Source organism: Mus musculus, chromosome 18, assembly GCF_000001635.26.
Source record: "Mus musculus strain C57BL/6J chromosome 18, GRCm38.p6 C57BL/6J".
Lineage (NCBI taxonomy): Eukaryota > Metazoa > Chordata > Mammalia > Rodentia > Muridae > Mus > Mus musculus.
In genome coordinates, this window is record NC_000084.6 from 35,427,546 (window position 1) to 35,448,357 (window position 20,812).

The window sequence follows — 20,812 nt, forward strand, 5'->3', positions numbered from 1 at the left end:
GCCTGGTCTACAAAGTAAGTTCCAGGACAGCCAGGGCTACACAGTGAAACCCTGTCTCAAAAAACCCAAAAATAAATAAATAAATAAATAAATAAATGAGAAGACTTTAAACAAGTATAATTTAACTCAATTTTTACCTTCATTAGTATAGCTTACTACTCAAGAACTAGTCGAACCCATAGGTGGTAGAAGGTAAGGAAAACAAGACCAGACCAGACCAGACCAGAGATTTAAGATTTAAAAAAAAAAAAAAATCTGAAGAAGAAAAACAAAATATCAGTAAAGAGTTGTGGTTGGTTTTTCTGTTGGTTGGTTTTATAAGACTTGATCCCACATAGCCCAAGCTGGTAGTGAGCTCACTAAGTAGCCAAGACTGGACTTGAAACACCTCTGCCTCCCAGGCACTGAGGTTACAGATGCATGCCACTGTGCCCAGCTCTGAGTTAGTTAGTTAGAATGTTAGCTAGACTAATCACAAATGTTATGGTTTAATCTGAAGTTTCCTCAATAAGCTCATGTTTTGAGCATCTGTTTCCTAGTTCACTGTACTATTTTAAAGGCACAGGAACATTTATGAGATGAGGTTCTACTAAACAAACAAGTCACTAGGAAAAGGCCTCTGGAGGCCACAAACTCTGGTTGTCACACCTCTTTTTCTGATACCTCCTCTCCTCCACAATGCCACTAGCTTCCACTGCTTGTTCCTGTCCCCACAGTCACTCCACATGTTCTGACCACCACGTCTACTCCATTAGGCCATCCATCCCTGTCAATGGATCCAAAGCCCCTAGAATCATCATTCAAAACACAATTTCCTTCTTTTCTTTTGTTTAGACTTAAACAAATTATCAAGTAATTTGTGCACACCAAACATGATTAGTGATAAAAGATAAAAGAAATAAAATGAGAGATTTTAAAAGGGGGAATATTAGCCAGGTGGTGGTAGCACACATCTTTGATCCCAGTACTCAGGAGGCAGAGGCAGGCGGATTTCTGAGTTCAAAGCCAGCCTGGTCTACAGAGTGAGTTCCAGGACAGCCAGGGCTACACAGAGAAACCCTGTCTCCAAAAACCAAAAAAGGAAAAAATAACAAAAAACAAAACAAAAAAACAAGCATAGGCATTGCAGGATATTTGACCACACTGTGAATCCTGAGATTGTTATTTAATTAGAAAACAAAACAGAACAAAAATAACAAAAAGTATGTTTCTAGTTGTGGTGTGGTTCAGTCCTTGGCACATCCCTCTGGTTGGAAAACAGACATACCCTTAGTACACAGCTTTAATCCCAAACAATGAAGGTAAAATTAGACTGTAGGAAAAAGAAGCCATGTTTAAAAATGATGTCTAGTTTTGGGTGGCAGACAAAGTGATGAATCAGAAAGATTTGACAGAATAGAATATGCCCAACTCTAACAAGAAGAGAGAATAAAGGGAAGCTACTTAAGAGAGAGTTGCAAGTGGGGAGGGGAGGAAGCAGTTTCACCAGGAGAGTTTTACAGAGACAGGTTAAAGACAAGTTAGACAAAGGTGAAGACAGAATGAGTCAGAGAATAAGAAGGAGCCAGAAGATTAAAACAGATTGCCAGAGTTAGTTTGAGACCAAGTAGAGCAATTCAGAAGAGGCAGAGAGAGAAGCCAGATCGAGTCAGTCAGCTGGGAGAGGGGTTTGAGCCAGAATAGCTGAGTTGAACCAGCCAGCTAGAGTTCAGAAAGAAAAGGTGAGTTTATTCAGCAGTAAGTCTCAGAGGCTGAAAACATTCTAGATACAATTGATTCTATGGTGTATAGAAGCTTCTAGAACTAGGCCTAGGTTTGCAGATGGAGGCAGTAAGCCTTGGAGAGGACAATTATTTCTGGAGAATAAAGGTCATTTTCACATAGGACCAGAAGGCTCCATGGTATAGGTTACCAAACCTTCAACACACTATGACCAATCATCAAACTATTCCAAAGAATTGTCTGGTTCAGAATCCCCCTGCCCAAGTCATTCTATTAGGTCAGCATTATTTTAAATATTTTTTTTCTTTTTTAATAATTTATTTATTGATTATATGTAAGTACACTGTAGCTGTCTTCAGACACTCCAGAAGAGGGCATCAGATCTCGTTACGGATGGTTGTGAGCCACCATGTGGTTGCTGGGATTTGAACTCTGGACCTTCGGAAGAGCAGTCGGGTGCTCTTACCCACTGAGCCATCTCACCAGCTCCTATTTTAAATATTAAAACTGGATAAGAACACAACAATCCAATGAAACTAGAGACCAATATAGGTGATGGCATAAATGTGAAAATTCTTAACAAAATAATGGCAAATCAAACCCAACAATGTATCAAAAACAAAACAAAACAAAACAAAAACAAAAAACAATAAAAATTAAGAACGAACAAACCCTACTGGGCTATTGAGATTGATCAGTGAGTAAAAGCATTTGCCCACAAGAGCTGAGTTAGATCCTCAGATTCCATGGTGGATAAAAAGAAATTACTTCCTAGGCAGGTTATCAAATAAGATTTATTCCACAGGTACAAGCATGGCTCAACACACATACACAAATAAACATAATTAATCACATCAACAAAACTGAGGACAAAACCACATGAGCATCTCAACAGATACCAAACAAACAAACAACCCAAAAACCACGTTTAATAAGATTCAGTGGTGCTTAGATTAAAAAATCTAAAACAGACTTGCACACAGTAAATCCACAGTTAACAGCATGCTGCAGCAGAAAGCTGGAATTGTTTATTCACAAATCTGGAACAAAGCGAAAAATAAAGGACATCAAAAAAAAGGTCAAATTACTTGTTTGCAAACGATGTGATTTTCTATATAAGAGCACTTAACAACCTCTCTCTCTCCTCCCTCCCCCCCCTTTCTCACGCACATGCAGAGTAGGTTATCTCCCCCCCAAGAAAATAGAAAGTCGCTTACATTCATAGGTCAGGCTTACCAACAGCCCATACCACAGAAAGATCTACAGAGTTGAGTAATTTTACTCAATTAGTTTTTAGAAGGCCTGGTAAAATTTGTTTAAAATTTGTGCGGGCTGGCTGGCTCAGCAGGTAAGTATGCTCATCACCAAGCCTACAGCAGGAGTTCAATCCCCAGGACTCACGTGGTGGAGACAGGCGACCCCTGAAAGTTTTCCTGACTTCTATGTGTTAGGAAGCACACATATACACACTCAAAATAAACAGATAAATAGGAGGAAATTAATTGCAAAACTTTGTGTGGAACTCAGTCAGCCATGGTGGCACATGATTTTATCCCAGTACTTGGAAAAGTAGAAGCAGCCAGAATCTCTGAGTTCAAGGCCAGCCTGGCCTACAAAGCAAGCTCCAGGATAATTAGAGCTACACAGAGAAACGCAAAAAACAAAAAAACAAAAAACCAAAAAAACTCATGTGGAACTGTGGAACCCCATGAACACAATCCTGAACAAAGAAAACAAAGCTATCAGGGCTGCTGGGCTGTGCCTCTGCTGCGATCCAAATGTGTGCTGGCCTGGGTTGAGCTCCCATCACCACATAAACTGGACATGGCAGCACACAGCTGTAATCCCAGCATTAAGGGTGGAAGCAGGAGGATCAGGAGTTCAAGGTCATCCTCAGCTACACAAGGAGTTGGAAAACAGCCAGGATACAAGAGACCATATTAAAAAGAAAAGAGAAATCGGAGGGGGAAAAGAGAGAGGGAGAAAAAACAACATAAGAAACTATAAACAAAATCATAGGGGGAGTGCATGAGGACATTGGACTGCGCAAAGGGCTTTTGTATTTTACATGATCCCCAAACACAAAACTCCATCACTGGTATACACTTTCTACACAGCATAACCTCAGAAAAGACGTTTCAAGAATGAGATAAATAGAGCCATAAAGATAATCCAGTTGTTAAAGTACTTGCAGCACCCCTAGGAACCATACAAAGGATCAACTAAGTTGTACTGAGTGTATGCACTCTCTATAGATGTGTCCCCACAGACAACATCATAAATACAGTAATAATTTTTAAAAAAATGTAAAGAACTGGAGAAAAACATTTGCAAGATTCTTAGTCACCAAGAGATTACTAACCAGAATATATAAAGAGACCAGACAAACCAACATGAAAAAACTCAATGGCTACATGGAGCTTGTAGTTCCATAGTGGAATGCTTAGCTAACATATATGAGGACCCTAGATTTCATCTCCAGTATTGTTCAGTAACAGGGCACCTACCTGCTGTGCACAAAGCCCTGGACAGACACAGTTTAGACATAGCTAACAAGTATGTGAAAAATATTCGGTATCATTGTGCTGCTAAGAATGGAAGTTCACAGGCTCTTGTGTTTGAATGTTTGGTGCCAGTTGGTGGAACTGTTTGGGAAGCATTAGGAAGTGTGGTCTTGTTGGAGGAGGTGTGTCATTGAGGGCAGGCTTTAAGTTTTCTCAATCCATTTCCAGTCTCTATAAGGTTTGAATAATACCAGCCCCCACCCCCACCCCCACCCCCAGGCTCATAAATTTGAATGATTAGTCATCAGGCTAAGGAGGTGTGGCTTTGTTAGAGTAGGTTTGGCCTTGTTAGAGGAATGTGTCACTGGGAGTACACTTTTGAGACCTCAAAGTCTCTCTGCTTTCTCCCTCTGCCTTTTGATCAGGAGCTCTCAGCTACTGTTCCAGCACCGTGTGTGCCACCATGCTCCCAACGTGATAACAGACTGACCATCCGAAACTGTAGTAAGCCCCCAATTAAATATTTCCTTTAATAAGAGTTGCCTTGGTCATAGTGTTTCTTCATAGCAATAGAACAGTGACTAAGTCTCTCAGTCTCCCCCCCACCCCCACCCCCGTTCCTGTCTCTGCCTCTCATGCTTATAGGTCAAGATAATATAAGTTATCAGCTACTGTTCCAGCACCATGCCTACCTGCACACTGCCATACTTCCTGCCATGATGGTCATGGATTCTGACCCTCTGAAAGTGAAAACTCCCAACAGACTCTTCCATAAGATGCCTAAAGCAACAGCAACACCATTAGCAAAATACAAATAAAAACAGCAAGTTATCATTCTACTGAGTCAGAATGGCTATTATGAAGAAAACACATACAAAGATGCTGGTGAGGATATACAAAGAGGTAATTTTTACACCCAGTTGGTAGCAATATAAATTAGTGTAGTCATTATCAAAAACAGTTAAGGGTTTACTGACACAGAGTCTATCAGTCATACTACTGACCATGTACACAGAACTGAAATCAGTATGACAAAGAAATTACTGCACTACTTACATTTCCTATAGCACTACTCACAACCACTAAGATACAAACCAACCCAGATGCCCAACAGTGGATCGACAGTGAAAATAATAAATAAATAACTGGCACATATACAATAGACACATCTTCAACAGCTTGATGGGACTGCCTGGAGGACACTTTGTTATGTGACATTAGCCAGGCACAGAAGGATTGTTTTATATTTTTAGGTGGTACCAGGAAACAAACCCAAGGCTAGGCGAGTGCTGAACCACCAAACTACATCCCTAGACCACACAGAAAAACCACATGTTCTTAATCACATTGAGGCTAGTCAGTTACTTTCATGATAGGGAACAAAGGAGGCACTTGGGATGGAAAGATGATTAGTGGATACAGGTGCTGTTAGATGAAGTCCAATAACAGAGAAACACAATCTGTTTGATAACAGTCAACTGGGTATTTCAAATTAGCTAGTAGAGAAAAGTTTGAACGTTCCTGAACTGAAGAAATGATAAACATCTAGGGTTAGAAATTGGGCAATCACCTAGCCTGGTGGTTACACATTTTATACATGTACTACACCTCATAAATGTGTATGAGGACTGCATTGATTAAGAATAAAATGCACCCACAGAAAGAAGCAACAGCCTTTAAGCCCTAAGGGGCCTAACATTTTCAACAGTCCTTTTTGCTCAACTTTTTTTTTTTTAAACATCATTTCTTAGTATCATCTTTGAATCAGATTTTAAGAAATCTCAGACTTTAGTGGAAAATGACATAAAACCGGTGCTCTTGTGTTCAATCTGTTCTCTCTGTTCACCAGATCTGGCTCTGAGTGACTAGATTATCCTCCCAGGAATCACAGAAAGTCAGTGGCATCAACATCCCAGACTGGACAGTAAATTCAAAAGAGAATCGAGAAGAGATTTTTGTGGAGAAACAGCATCATAAGAATGGGGTTACAATAATCATGGCCTGGTTAAATTGCTTCCCATGATTCGATTCATCGGAGCCTCACTTGTGAGGGACAGACTATCCCCACTGTACAGATGAGATGAAGGATAAGGCCTACTCACAATCTCACTGCTCAGAAGAGCAAGGACCTACATTCTGGACAGCATGACTCTGAAACTCACGTGTGAAATCAGACTCACTTTTCTATTTCCTAGTTAAAGATCTTAGTTAATGGTGGTACCCTGAATGCTAAGGAAGTAAAGCTGGGACAAGAGGCCACTTTGATATATGTACCAGCATATCCCTCTTCCCAAGCAGATGCTCACGGGCCAGGTGAGAAAAACCACAGTTCCGGGGGCTGAGGAGAGCAGAACAGTGTCCTGACTAAAAGATGAGAGAGGCGGGTTGCTCTTGGTCAACTCTAAAATAAATCTTGTGTTCCAGCACTCACAGCTGGCTTCTCATGGCTCCTTTCCATGCTAGAACATAACACTCTCTCCTCCTTATCACATCATTCCAAATATCAATGTCCTCTCTTCTGACTAGCAAGAACTCCCAACAGAGGTGTTAGCTGACAAACAGATTAACCAGCCATACACACTTTCTGGTGCTTGTAGTTGCGTCAGATAGTTTTAAAGGCTAAATCAAACCTTTAAGATCAAAGAGAATGAATAAACCCTAATCATAGATGGTAGACACTGTGAACAGAAAGTTCTGAAAAGAAGATGTATCTGGCTGTGAACAAAAATTCCCAGGAGGAATCTCTGTCTGCAGAAACTGACTGGCTGATTAGAATTTTAGTACTGTGGAGAGACTGGAATGTCACAGGTCCAGAGCCTAATTACCTTCTCTTGGGCTAAGATCTGGTCCTCCAGAACAGCCATGCTCCGCATGCCACACACACACACACACACAGACACACACACATCAGAGCATCCTGTGACAATAGATAAAAAAAACTTTTAGAATCTACTGACCCAACAAACAACTACCTTCTTCTACCAGTCTGAGGACATTCTTGGTAGTGTCCTCAGATAGCATCTTGAGCCTATAGAAAGCTTCACCCATCTTGATGTAGCTTCATCTCTGATAGACTCACTCGCCTTGATTTATGATCTGTAAACACTTTATGAAACTGCTGCCATGTTGGAACATGGAATATTTTGGGTAAGCAAAATCTGTGTTTATAGATCATGGTCACTCAAAATGCTTCCCAAATAAGCTATTTCTTATTCCCTTTAAGATGAGAGCTGTGGGCTTTTGTGTCAACAACACTGTGACATAGAGAGACTTCTAGGGTAGCATATTACAACCCTCCTTTGAAAAATTAACCACTGGAATCCATACTCCCATACTAAAAACAACATCTGGTATTTATTTGCCATATTGTACTAGTGCTGGTATTTACCTATTCAATCATATTTAATCTCAATAAAAATTTGTGAAGGAGATAGCAACGAGTCTCTCAGATGAGGAAACAAACCTCAGACATGGTCACAAAAGAGAACATAAGGGCTGTGTTCGTCTCACTAAGCTCCACAGCCTCCCCACCCACTCACAGCATCTTAGCAGACAAGAACCTCACAGGCACAGTCCCTTCAGCCCTTATCCTCCTCTTATGATGTGGCATCCAATTTAACACTTCTGGATGCTATAACAAAATATCTGATAAAAGCCACTTTAGGAAGAAACGGTTACTTTGGCTAGTGTCTTAAAAAGGGATACAGTAAGGGAAGGAGATGGCTCAGTGGCTGAGCACACTGGCTGCTCTTCCAGAGGACCAGTTCACAAGTGTCTATAACTCAAGTTCCAGTGGATCCAAAACCCTCATACAGATATACATGCAGACCAAATACCAATGCACATTAAAAGGGGGAAGGGTGTCCTTTGTGGGGAAAGGCATGCAAGAGCCTAGGCTAAGTACTTCCTGGCATCCTCAGTCAAGGAGCAGAGAGGTATGAATATTGGTCCAGCTTGCCTTCTCCTCTCCATGTAGTCCAGGATCCCAACTCAGAATGCTGTCACCAGCTGCTAGAGCAGGTCTTCCCACCTCAATTAACCCATCTACAAACTCCTTCACGGACATGCCCAGACATTTGTCTCCTAGGCAACCCTCAAGCCTGTCAAGATGACATCGAATATTAAATACTCCCACAAGGGAGTATGACATCAGGTGCTGGGTAGGGAAGTCTTCCCAGATCACACAGATACGCACAGATATCCTGCCGTGGGTAGGTATCAACCAACACAAATGCCTTCAAGCAGGACAATTCCAGTTCAGCAAGAACACTGCTTGGACTCCAGGCTCTGAAGAAAGGGTCATAAGCACTGATTCCATTTATAATACCAGCAAGGTGACTGGCTGGCTGCATAATTTGGATTTTAAATGCCATCGGGGCAGCACTTTTATGATATGAGAGAAAAGATGCTTTAACTCCTACTGCTCTTAGCACATGATGAGAGATTATGACAAACAGACACAGTTTAGGAACAGACAAGGATAAAAGCAGCTTCTCTTGATGAGAGTCGGTATTAACATTTTTCTGAGACTAGACTCAATAGAGCTAATATAAATGGGCCAGAATAATTACGGTTCTGAAAGCTCATCTATTTGGTTAGACTATTATCCAAAGGGGACTTGCTAACACACAGTCCTTAAGTAAATTCATCAGCATGCTTTGTTAATTGTGCATCTGCTTTAGCTCTCAACAGGGAACACAGGGATCCTCCTGAGCTCTAAGTTGAGAAGGGGACACATGTCTGATCCCTCAAGACTCTTGGGTGCCTTTCTGGGTAATTTTTATTATAAGCTATGTCAGAGACATCATGTTGTAACTAGTCCTATCCCCAGGAATCCTGGGATTCCATTCCCATTGTCCTTGAAAAGCCAAAGAAGAAAAGGAGGAGGAGGAGGAGGAGGAGAAAGGAAGACAGGGAGGGAAGGAGGGAGGGAGGGAGGGAGGGAAGGAGGGAGGGAGGGAGGGAAAGAAAGAAAGAAAGAAAGAAAGAAAGAAAGAAAGAAAGAAAGAAAGAGAAAGAGAAAGAGAAAGAGAAAGAGAAAGAGAAAGAGAAAGAGAAAGAGAAAGAGAAAGAGAAAGAGAAAGAGAAAGAGAAAGAGAAAGAGAGAAAGAGCGAGCGAGCATGTGGAGGGGGTTGCAGATCAGGACCAACAGGATCTGTCAGAGAATGAACATCAAAAGCTCAAAAGGATTCGTGACTCCTATCTGTACATTCTCCACTCTACTAAGCAAGTGAGGTTGGGGAAACAAATCACTTCATAGAAAAGGTGGAAGCTTGGAGCCAGAGGTGAACCTTAGCTGAGCTGGGTTGTTATAGAATTCATCACAATTGTCATTTGCACTTCAAGGGCCTCTCTTCCAAAGCTTTACCCAACTTTTAGTAAGAGCCCTGGGGGATTGGGAAAGGTGGCCAGGGAAGGTAAAACTGTAGGGGAGATACTGAGAGCTAGCTGGTCAAGAGCAGTCTATTGCTGTGGAGACACCCCGGGGGAAAGGGTTTAATGTGCTGCGGGCAAGCCAGGCTTCTTTTGGCAATCTCTATCTACCTGTGACAAACACTGCAGCTCTGAACAATGCGGTCTAAGTTAACCAGGACAGGCCCGAGAAGAACAAGAAAAGGAGACATAATCTCTGGACAGAAGACAAGGACGAAGGAAAGGAAGGAGCAGTCTGTTTGGGAGCTGCCAGGATAACCCTGACTTCCCCCAGCTTTTCTCCACATAGTGGTGATTCTGACAAAAGTACTTCAGGCTGGGCGGTGGTGTTGCACGCCTTTAATCCCAGCACTTGGGAGGCAGAGGCAGGCGGAGTTCTGAGTTCAAGGCCAGCCTGGTCTACAAAGTAAGTTCCAGGACAGCCAGGGCTATACAGAGAAAGCCTGTCTCAAAAAAAAAAAAAAAAAAAAAAATACACATAAGAGGGCAGAGGATATGGCTCAGCAGTTGAGAGCACTGGCTAACAGAACAGCCAGCACCCACATGGCATCTTACAACTGTCTGTAACTCCAAGACTGGATACCCTCACACAGATTTACATGCAGACTAAACACCAATGCACATAAATTATTATTTTAAAAAAGAATACACATAAACCATTTCATAGCCGGGTGTGGTGGCTCACACCTTTAATCCCAGCACTTGGGAGGCAGAGGCAGGCAGATTTCTGAGTTCGAGGCCAGCCTGGTCTACAGAGTGAGTTCCAGGACAGCCAGGGCTACACAGAGAAACCCTGTCTTGAAAAACAAAACAAAACATTTCATTCAGTGCTTGGTGCATGGGAAGTTATTATTACTTTATTATCATCATTGTTATCTCCATTGTCTCCTCAAAGGGAAACTGCCATTACCTTTAAACAGGAACTAAAGGAATTGGAAATGAGAAAACTGTTCCCATAAAACAGAAAACTCTAAACCTAGCCCATCCCACAGTGGTCTTGGGGACAACGGTGCTGACTCAGGCCTCCTCCTGCAGGCTCTAATCTATAGGAAGACACTTACTGAGTTCTGACAGCTGAGGCAGAGAGTTAAACAGGAAGTCAACAGCAGCCCCAGCAGCATTCCTGGAGAGGCCATCCTAGTTGAAGGCAGGTGCTGAGGAGCCATAACCAGGACCTGAGGGTACAAGCACAGAAAACAGAAGGTCAGGGCTTGGTTTCTTCCCCACCATCATGGTTCCCATAACAGTGCTTACTCCACAAATGTCAGACAGCTCCTGTACAGAAGTGCAATAGGCCTTCTACTGCTGCTACATAAATCTCTGCAGCTCCCACCTCTCATCACTCGGGTTTGGCCCTGGTTAGAAATGCATGTGCATAACAACCCTGGCCCTTCCTTCCCCTCTGACAGTATCTGGGCTTATAGATAGTGCTACTGGTCATGGTGGAAAAGAAGGAAATTATGCACCTGAACTACATGTGAACAGAATCAGGACCAGGTCCATATCAGTATCTGTAGCACCCTCTTTTAACCATACCCATTATTATCACAGCTGACAACAGATAGCATCAGCATCCCGCAGCAAAGCTCAACATTTCCAAGCCACAAAATCTTCTGCACTGCTCTTTAAATGACCAAACAAATCACGGCATAATTATTTGTAGATATTAACAGTTTTAAAGCATAAGGGCAGAAAGATGTCCTATATTCATGGGTTAGAGACAATATTGTTAAATGACAATCCTAACCAAAACAACATACAAATTCAATGTGATTCTATCAAATCACATGGTGTTCTCTGCAGTTCCCATGTCACATATACACACACTGATACATTAGTACACGTGGTTAAAATAAATTAAACCTAAAACAAAACAAATAACAAACAAACAAACAAAAATTCTGCTTTTAAGCCAGATAGGAGGATCAAGAATTTAATGCCATCCTGGACTACATAGTGAGACCATGTCTTTAAAGCAAAACAAAACAAAAAGTGACAGATAAAACTGTTCTACAGCCAGGAGTACACCTACAGTAGAGCTAACCCAAGTGCTCAACAACAGATAAAGAGATTTAGCCAGGCACAGTGCTGCAAACCTGTAACTCCAGCAGTTGGGAGGTACAATCAGAAGGATCAGGACATCAAAGCCAGCCTTAACTATGAGTTCAAAACCAGACTGCAACAGCCGGGCGTGGTGACACACGCCTTTAATCCCAGCACTCAGGAGGCAGAGGCGGATTTCTGAGTTCGAGGCCAGCCTGGTCTATAAAGTGAGTTCCAGGGCAGCCAAGACTACAAAGAGAAACCCTGTCTCAAAAAACAAACAAACAAACACCAGACTGCACATGTAAGATCTTGTCAAAAAAGAAACAAAAAATTTAAATCTACTATACACACACACACACAGACTATTAACCAGTCATATAAAAAGATTGAAATTGGGTACATACTGGAACACAAAGCCCCAGAACATAACATCAAGTGAAATGGCCACATAGAAAAGGACATATATAATGTGATTTGACCTTCATAAAGTATCTAGAAATCATAAGGGAAGGAAGGAGCATCTGTCTGTCTGCAAGTGGGTGAAGGAAAGGGAGAGTGGGGAATCATGCTTAATAGAGAGTCTCTGTAATTACAATTTGTAATAAAGTTGGACATCAAGACAACTTTACTCAAACTAGCACATAATCTAGGAGGGGCAGGGAGAGAAACAACACTAAGTCAGAGTGACACGAAGCTCAGAAGGATTCAGAATGTGTTAGCCCAGACTCTGGGAAGATGCTTCACATAGAACATCAGCCTGATGCAGCTCTCTCCAGTCCCGTGCAGCGAAGTGACTGAATCAGCTACAGAGGAGTATTTCTGTGTATCTGAGACTATGCTGTTTACATTTCTCTCCTACCCCTGCCATGCTCCACCCTGCTCCGATTTGCTGGTTCTGTGACATTACTGCAGCAAAATGGACCCACTCTCTTAAGTTATTGCCCTTTGACCAGCCCATGTCTTCCCAGGGGCAGACAGAAACCTTCCCTAAGGACATCTGCAGCCCTGAAAGAAAACATCCCTGCTGGACCAGCACTGTGCTAAAAAAGCACAGCCAAACGGAAAAGCAAAGGCTTAGGGCTAAAAATAGCTGCTACATTCACCCAGCAGCAACAGCTTTTGCTTTCTGCCAGTCTCCCTCTCCATTTTTTTTTTTTTAATCACAAAATGGAACTGCTGAGTGCCACACAAGTTCCTCCCAGCATCCTGGCTTCCTGGGGGCACCAATCACACTGAGACAGAGAAGGGGTCCACAGCAACTGCACTGTTCTGAGCAGGTACCTGTCCATATCCAGGGTGATGGAAAGGGGCCAGGCTGGCTAAGGATGATCAAGGGAAGGGGCTACCACACTAAGAGATGCTAGGGAGGCCAGGGTCTCAAGAGGACACAGCCCTGGATCTCCCAAATGCCTTTTTATCTTTCTTACCCCTGCAAACTTGACTTGAGAGTCAGGATAATGTGAGGTACATTATCAGAATATAAAACAAAAGAAAATAGTCAGGCATGGTAGCTCACTTCTGCAATCTATGCCCTTGGAAAGTCCGGCCAGGAAGATACTGAGGATACTGGCTCCAGGCCAGTCTGCTGGACCACAGAAGATGCTATCTTAAAAGCAAAGAAAGGAAGGGAGAGGAGGAAAGATAAAAGAAAGCACACTAACCCCAGAGCCACAGATGTCCTTCCTTGCGTGACAGTGCTCATGCATACATGCATGTGCACACACAGTCACATGCTCCCTTCCTACAGTTAGGGGTAAATATGGAACTGGCACTAAGAAAGACAGATGAGAAGGAAGAAGTCAAGGGCAAAATGAGAAATGAACAAGAGGCCCAGAAGAGACTGAGGAGCAGTAGGTGGGAGGTGGCCAATGCAATGTAACAGCTTCCTTATCTCCTAGAGTAGGAAGGGGACCGGAGGGCAGAGGAAAGGCAGCTCCACCGGGTTCTCATCTCCTCCGTCTCCTACACACACTCATGCAGCAGCAACATTTCCTGCCAATACAGAGGATGAGAGATCAAGTGAAAATGGATCCTTCATCTCTCCTCAATGGTCCCACAAGGACCACACAGCTGACCTAGTTATCGCCTCCAATTGTTTTCTCACAAAAGAGAGCAGGCATGGAGTCAGGAATGGGCCATTGAGAAGACTGAGGAGAGATGGAGGTGAAGTGGGGTCAGCTCAAAGGAATACGTTTCCCAGGCTTTGGAGGGATATCCAGAGAACAAATACTAACTCGGTAGTGAGTAGCAGGGGACACATGTCTGTCCTTTAAAGCCCGGCCTGCAGCCCTGCCACTTGGTTTGGGTAGAGAGGATACAGGCAAAGCCTGTCTCGAGCTTTGGCTGAAACCAATGGAGAAGGAGAAAGAGCAGAGTGGAAGCAGACACAGCTGCATTTTGCTAGGATGATCTTCGAACCATAGCAGGCACCCAGGCATCTGGGACCACAAAAGAAAACCTGAACATAAAGCCAAAGTCATGGCACCCCACTAGGCCTGAGGTGAGCACCCTCCCAAAGCACTTGCCATCCACAAACCCGAGTTCACCCTTCAGGGCCAGCCAAACAAACCCTCCCATCATGTCTGGCCTTCACAGAGAACAGATCTGCAAGCTTTACACTTATGGCCTTCATCCAACTCAAAGCACCAATCAGTCCAGGAAAAGGGAAACTATTTCAGTGTCTCCCAGTAACTTTTTCCTTAAGTATCCTTGGGCTCTGAGACAGGGAGATAATAAGGTACTTGAGATGGCCATTTCTCTATCAAAACTGGCCATTTGTAGGCAGTGCGTCTGCTTAAACAGAGATCAGGAGCTCTGCAATCTGTATGTCAGTTTACCGTAGCCCAGAACAGACTTTGGGGAATGGATGAGGAGAGGCTGCCAAGCTCCCACCTCTCTGGCACCTCATGTTGTTTTGTCCTCTGCTCCATTCACACAAACTGGGGAGAAGTCTGGGCCCTGTGTAAACAAGACAACCTCCAGTAACTTTAGTCTTTTCAGAGAAAAGAAAACAAAAGAATAGGAAGAAAACTGAAGGAAGCCAGTAAGGGGGGCGGGGGGGGGGGATTTCTGGGTACCAGGCAGGTTCTGACAGGGTTAGCTGACCCAGGCAGATGGTGGTTGCTCCAAGCCACAGGAACAGTGTACAGGAGGAACCAGGGAAATGTGAAAATGCCCAGTGCACAGCCAGCCAGTTCAGCAGCCCACCTTGGCGTTGCTGGTGTTTGGTCCTGCCTGCAGTATATGGAAACACATATACTTGGTCCTGCCTACAGTATATGGAAACATTGTTTTCTTCCATCTTCTAGAAGAAGTGAAAGAGCATGAATTTCAAATTTTATTTTATAAGGAGGAAATGGGAATAAGGAGACAAAAAGACTAGGTAGAAAGTATAGCACAGCAACTTAGAGTCCTACAGCCCTAAAAAGATAATTTTGACGATCTCCTAACTACATGACCTCAGACACAACTTTGCAAAGCCATCAGGATTGCTCAGTGGGTAAAGGCACTTGCCAACAAGCCTGTTGATCAGAGTTCAATCCCAAGGACCCACATGGCAGAAGGAAAGGACTCCCACAATTGTCCTCTAACTTTTACTCACATGCTATGGCATACATGTATACATACACACAATTGTCCTCTAACCTTAACACATACGCTATGGCATATATGTATTCACACACACACACAAGCACACAATTGTCCTCTAACCTTTACTCACATGCTGTGGCATACACGTACACACACACACACACAAGTGTAGTAAAGTTAAAAACACAACTCTGCTAAGTGTTACTTTTTTCACCTATAAAATGGACAGGAGACATTGATAAGTAATGCATGAAAAGTGTTTAGTATATAGCACCTGGCACTTCATTGTCCTCCATCACTGGTACAGTAATTACTGTGGTCCCTGACCCGACAGCCAACCAAGGCAGGCCACTAGCCTGGAAATCACATTCTAGAGCCCACACCTCTTCCAGCTAACCCACAGGCTTTTTGCTGGGTACCTGCTCCCTGGAGGTGAAGACAGTAGATGTTAATGAAAACCCCCACACCAGAATATGGTCTAAACCGAAATCCCAGGGCAGACCTAATCCACTCAGAGCTTTCTCAGCATACTAGCATCCAGACAGCCAGACCCAAGCACACAGAACTGCCAGCTGCAGGAACAGCTGTGAAACCATCCCGTGCTTTGCAAACTGAAGGTTAGAGGATGAGCTCTTCCCACAGACACATTCATTACTATTTATGGGCTGTACGAACGCGCACACAGTCACTCACCTCTCCACAAACAGAAGCTAACCACCTAATTTAAGCAGGCAAATATGAAACGTAAAGAGGAGACTGAAAGGACAGCCCTGACATGGAAGAGCAATGTACTAAGGCTTAAGAAAAGAAGTGGAATGTTAAAGAACAACTTGAAGGACAAGAGAATTAGGTTTGGAGTAGTCAAATAGGCTTTCTCCCGAGATACAAAGTAAGCAGAAAGTCAAGAAAGAACAGAACACAGAGTGTTTGAAGATCAACAGAAATATGGTTGCTCACTGCAGTCCACCAACTAGCTGGCAGTCTGGACTCAAACCTGGCCATCTGTACAACAGGTACTATATCTGTCCCAAGGAGAAAGACATTCCTAGGATGAAACAGGTAGAGACTTCTCTCCAATTCAAGGCAGCCGACCGAGAGTGAAAATGAAGAGAGACTATTGGAGACAGACATTTCCAGTGAGCACAAGCCTTTTCCTGGCCAGACACCACTTTTCCAGTCTGAAGAGACAGCCCAAGAGGCCTTTCCAACACCAGTACAGGACAGATTCTGGTTCTGCAAGAGAACACAGGAGGCCAAGAGAGCTCAATGGGCCCAACTAGAACCTGAGCCCTGGAAGGAGAGGGAAACAACACAGAGAAGTGGAAGCAATGAAGTGCAGGCTTGACTCTGTTCTCCGGGAGGTGGGAGGACGTGACCTACCCCACGCCCACTCCAGAAGAATGAAGTACATATTTTCAAGAAAGTGGCTAAATAGATTACTGCAAAATTACAATTTCAGAGACAAAAGATGATGGCTCTATCTAAGAACAATCAAGAGACAAGTAAAGTGATTGAATAAAAGAACATTTTGCCTGTCCCTCTCCAGATTGGACACAGCCTTCAAAAAATCTGAATGTTGGAAGCCAAGGCTCAGTTTTCATTTGTATTGCTAAAATGCAGATGACAAGAAAGCCACTTAGTTCACCACAGGGCACAGAGTAGATCTATGAATAAAAAGAAAGGGGAGCTGGGGAGGGCAAGGATCTTGGTGCCATCAGAACAGGAGTGAGGACTGGAGACCGAAACAGCAGCAGTCTCTGTAGAAACCTCAGAGTGCAAAGGAGAGCAGACCAAAAATAGTCCTCAGGGCCCACTTCAGGTCAGGAAAGACAGGCAGTAGGCTGAGAAACCAGAGGGGCAGCAGTAAGATTCGTGTGTAGCATTACACAGTCTAGGAGAGCGGAGACTGCATGGATGAGTAGTGCTGCTCCTAGAAGCCAAGGGTTGTGAAGTAAAAAATCTCAGTGCCAAGTATGGGATACCTTCCCAGGTCAGGGAGGCCCCAGATGTACCCCCCAAAATATAGGCTTAATGATATTGATCTTGGCTACACACCACAGCACAATGGTAAGACCTTCATGCTGAAGACATCACATACATAAAGAACGTAAAACATAAAGGACATAAAGAAATCATGCTGGAATTGACCTGAGACTTTCCTTCCTACTGGCTAGCTTTTATACTGCTGGAAAGAATCTTCATCAATGATCGTATTCAATAGTGGGCTAAAACTGAGTACTACAGAACCAGCTTGCCAGGCAAGATATAACCACTAGAGCAATAGAGGCATGACTATGTGGAGGTAATCAACTGCTTTCTAACTGGATCTGAGGCCTACTCCACTGGAGGCAATTCATAACTGGTACTTGTAAATCTGCTGAAAAGTTCATGATCAACGGGGTCATAGGCCCTAGTGGGGAATCTCCTGCTGTCATTCTGCAAAATGGACCTGTTAGCAAACAGCCTTTATATATGCTTACAACCACAGGTTAGTGTTGGTCTCAACCTTAATCAGAAAAACTTTCTACAGTAGGCAGCAATTAATGCTGATTCATATCTGGTCAAAGTGCTAAGAAACACTGACTGTTGAGTACTGTTAAGTATCCCTAAATGGAATCTCAATCAATCAATCTCTCTCTCCCCTTCTCTCCCTCCCTTCTCCCCCCTCTCTCCCTCCCTTCTCCCCCCCCTCTCCCTCCCTTCTCCCCCCCCCTCCCTCCCTTTCTCTCTCCCTCCCTCTCTTTCCCTCTCCCTCCCTCCTATGACTCAGAAGACATCACCAAATATGGGTCAGAAGAGCCACAGGAGGAGGAGGAATGCTCCCTGGACATGAGATACGGCTATTATACTCATGAACTCACAGCGGCTATGGTTACCTGCATAAGATCCTATATAAGACCAAGCCAATCAACTCCAACATTGATGGGAGAGGGGCTCATGAGGCCCCACCCTAGCTGAAGAGCTACTGGCAGTTAATAACTACTGGGGGAGTTATATTTCTTCAGTGGTATAGCCACTGGAAAGTTACTTATGTTCTAGTAAGTAACACAAAATCTATATATTCATTCAAGCAACCATAATTAAACTGAGTCATGAAGGAAAGGAAGGAAGGAAGGAAGACATGAAAGTAGGAGAAGAACTTGTTGGGAAGAAAAGGAATTCAGAGAAAACAGAAAGAAGAAGAATGTATAATCAAAATACATTATATGCATTATAAAACTGTTTTTTCAAGACCAGGTTTCTCTGTGTAACCCTAGGTGTCCTTGAACTCATTTTGTAGACCATGCTAGCCCCAAACTCACAGAGATCCACCTGCCTCTGCCTCCCAAGTGCTAGGGAAACTTGTGAAAGAATAAATTAAAAGGTTTTTTAAAAGATAGTAAGAGAAGGAGCTAAAAACGATGGCTCAGCAGTTAAGAGCACTTGTTCTCCCAAAGGGCATGAGTTCAGTTCCCAACACCCACATCTGGCAACTCAGAACTATCAGTAACCCCAGCTAAGGGGTTCTGATGCCCCTGGCCTCTGGGAGCACCTGAACATACATGCAGGTACTCACATGCAGATACATACATGTACACATTTTTTGTTTTGTTTTTTTGGTTTTGTTGTTGTTTGTTTTGCTTTTTTTTTTTTTTTTGGTTTTTTGAGACAGGGTTTCTCTGTATAGCTCTGGCTGTCCTGGAACTCACTTTGTAGACCAGGTTGGCCTTGAACTCAGAAATCTGCCTGCCTCTGCCTCCTGAGTGCTGGGATTAAAGGCTTGCGCCACCATGCCCGGCTACATGTACACATTTTTAAAAATAATAAAAATAAATATTTTAAGTGAAAGAATTATAAGAAAAATCAAGTTGTAGACAGCAATGCCAAGAGATCAATCTGAATAAGGAGAAACTGATACACTGGGTTTGACAATGAGGCAGCAAGAGGGCCATTCGTTCATTCACAGAGGAGCAGCATGTTGCTTTAACTTTGTATACGTTGGAGTTTGGAAATACTCAACATTCCACTGGAGTCTTAGTAAAAAATATACTCTTTAATAGTATCATAGAGGGATTCTCCAATGCCATGGATCAGGTTCCTATGACAATATATAGCCATGTCCCATTGCACACACTCCTAGGTCAGTGAGGAACAGTCGTTCCATCAGAGAATGGGGCAGGGAGGCAGATTCTCCAAGGAGAAACTCGAGTTGGACGTAATTCTCCTGATGCTGAGCCTTAGTCTGCCCCAGCCTGCTCAGAAGCGTTGTTCTTTGTTGAGTTGTAGCAGTTGGTGTGGAAGAGAACCACACCAGACTCCTTCCCCCGTATTCCAATGCAGTAACTAAGCATCTCAGAGGACAATCAATTCTGTCAAATAATAACTACACCCTACATTTATAGAGCACTGTATATGTGCTGAGCAAAATGCTAAGCTCATTTACTCGCCACAACAACCCTCTGAGGTGGTTCTAATATGCTGCTCATTTTACCCATGAGGGGACCAAAATTCAGAGGTTAAGTAACTAGCCAGAGTTCATGCAGCCAGAGAACAATATATTGAGAATGTAAAGCCGATTTGGCCCCAGAAGCAGGGCTCTTTCCATAGGTCATGCTGTCTCTCCACTGGTCTGTGAAATCAGTCACAGAAACTCAGTCCATCATTTTATCTGTTCTGCAATAATATAAATAAAAACTCACATTTTTTGTCATGAGAAAAAATTTTAAATGAGCCTACTGGGGCCCTCTTGTGGATAGACCTGCTTCTATCGTGTCCAAGTTACTGAGTCTGTCTCTGTGTCTTTCTTTGTCTCTCTGTCTCTGTCTGTCTGTCTCTGTCTCTGTCTCACATACACACACACACACACACACAGGCTGTGGGGAAGAGCCACAGCCTGGTCACTATGTCTTCCACTAGATAGCTCTAAGCATGAAGTGAGCCCAGTAGACTCTCCTTTATAATTGTTTCTTGGCTCTTCCTGAGGTCCTGAGAGTGATCAGTTGATGCTGACGGTAACAATCAAAGTCACAAGAAACTCTACTCCCTCTCATCTCTCCTCCAATACTCTGGATTGATTCAGATTCCCCTGACTAGCTGTGTGACTTGGATGATTAACATTGTCAAGTTTCAATATCTAAAAGGAGACTTGCAAGTAACTACTTAGTTGTATGGTTATCAGATTAAATCAGATAACAAAACATACAGAACAGTGCCTGAGACAAAGTGAAAGTTCAAATACCCTTGTAGCTAAGTTGGGCATGGTGGTACAAACCTTTGATCCCAGCACTCTGGAAAAAGAGCCAGTCGGATCTCTGTGAGTTTGAAGCCAAACTCACAAAGCCAAGCAAAGTAGTAGATTCTGTCACCATCCAGGACTGCCTCTGCTTGGAGCCTAGCCCTGAGCTACAAATTACCCACAAACACAGACAACTTGATGGTTGGGGTGCACACGCTGAGACCTAAGTGATACTGGCTGCCTCTGAATCAGTGCCAGTTGATCAAAAGCAGAAAGATGCTTCAGAGTCCAGCTTCCTGA

The 20,812-nt window shown here is 43.3% G+C and overlaps 1 protein-coding gene across 6 annotated transcripts in view; it reads right to left on the minus strand.

Annotated features, from left to right (window-relative positions):
* The window catches only part of Sil1 (endoplasmic reticulum chaperone SIL1 homolog (S. cerevisiae)), a 232,995-nt gene that overhangs the window by 161,150 nt on the left and 51,033 nt on the right, over positions 1 to 20,812 (minus strand). For all 6 annotated transcript variants that reach the window (XM_030250634.1, XM_011247043.3, XM_006526365.4 and 3 more), the window contains one exon: positions 10,722 to 10,835. In XM_030250634.1, coding sequence (XP_030106494.1) covers positions 10,722 to 10,826 — 105 coding nt within the window. In that variant the 5' untranslated portion in view covers positions 10,827 to 10,835. The remainder of the gene's footprint in view (positions 1 to 10,721; positions 10,836 to 20,812) is intronic.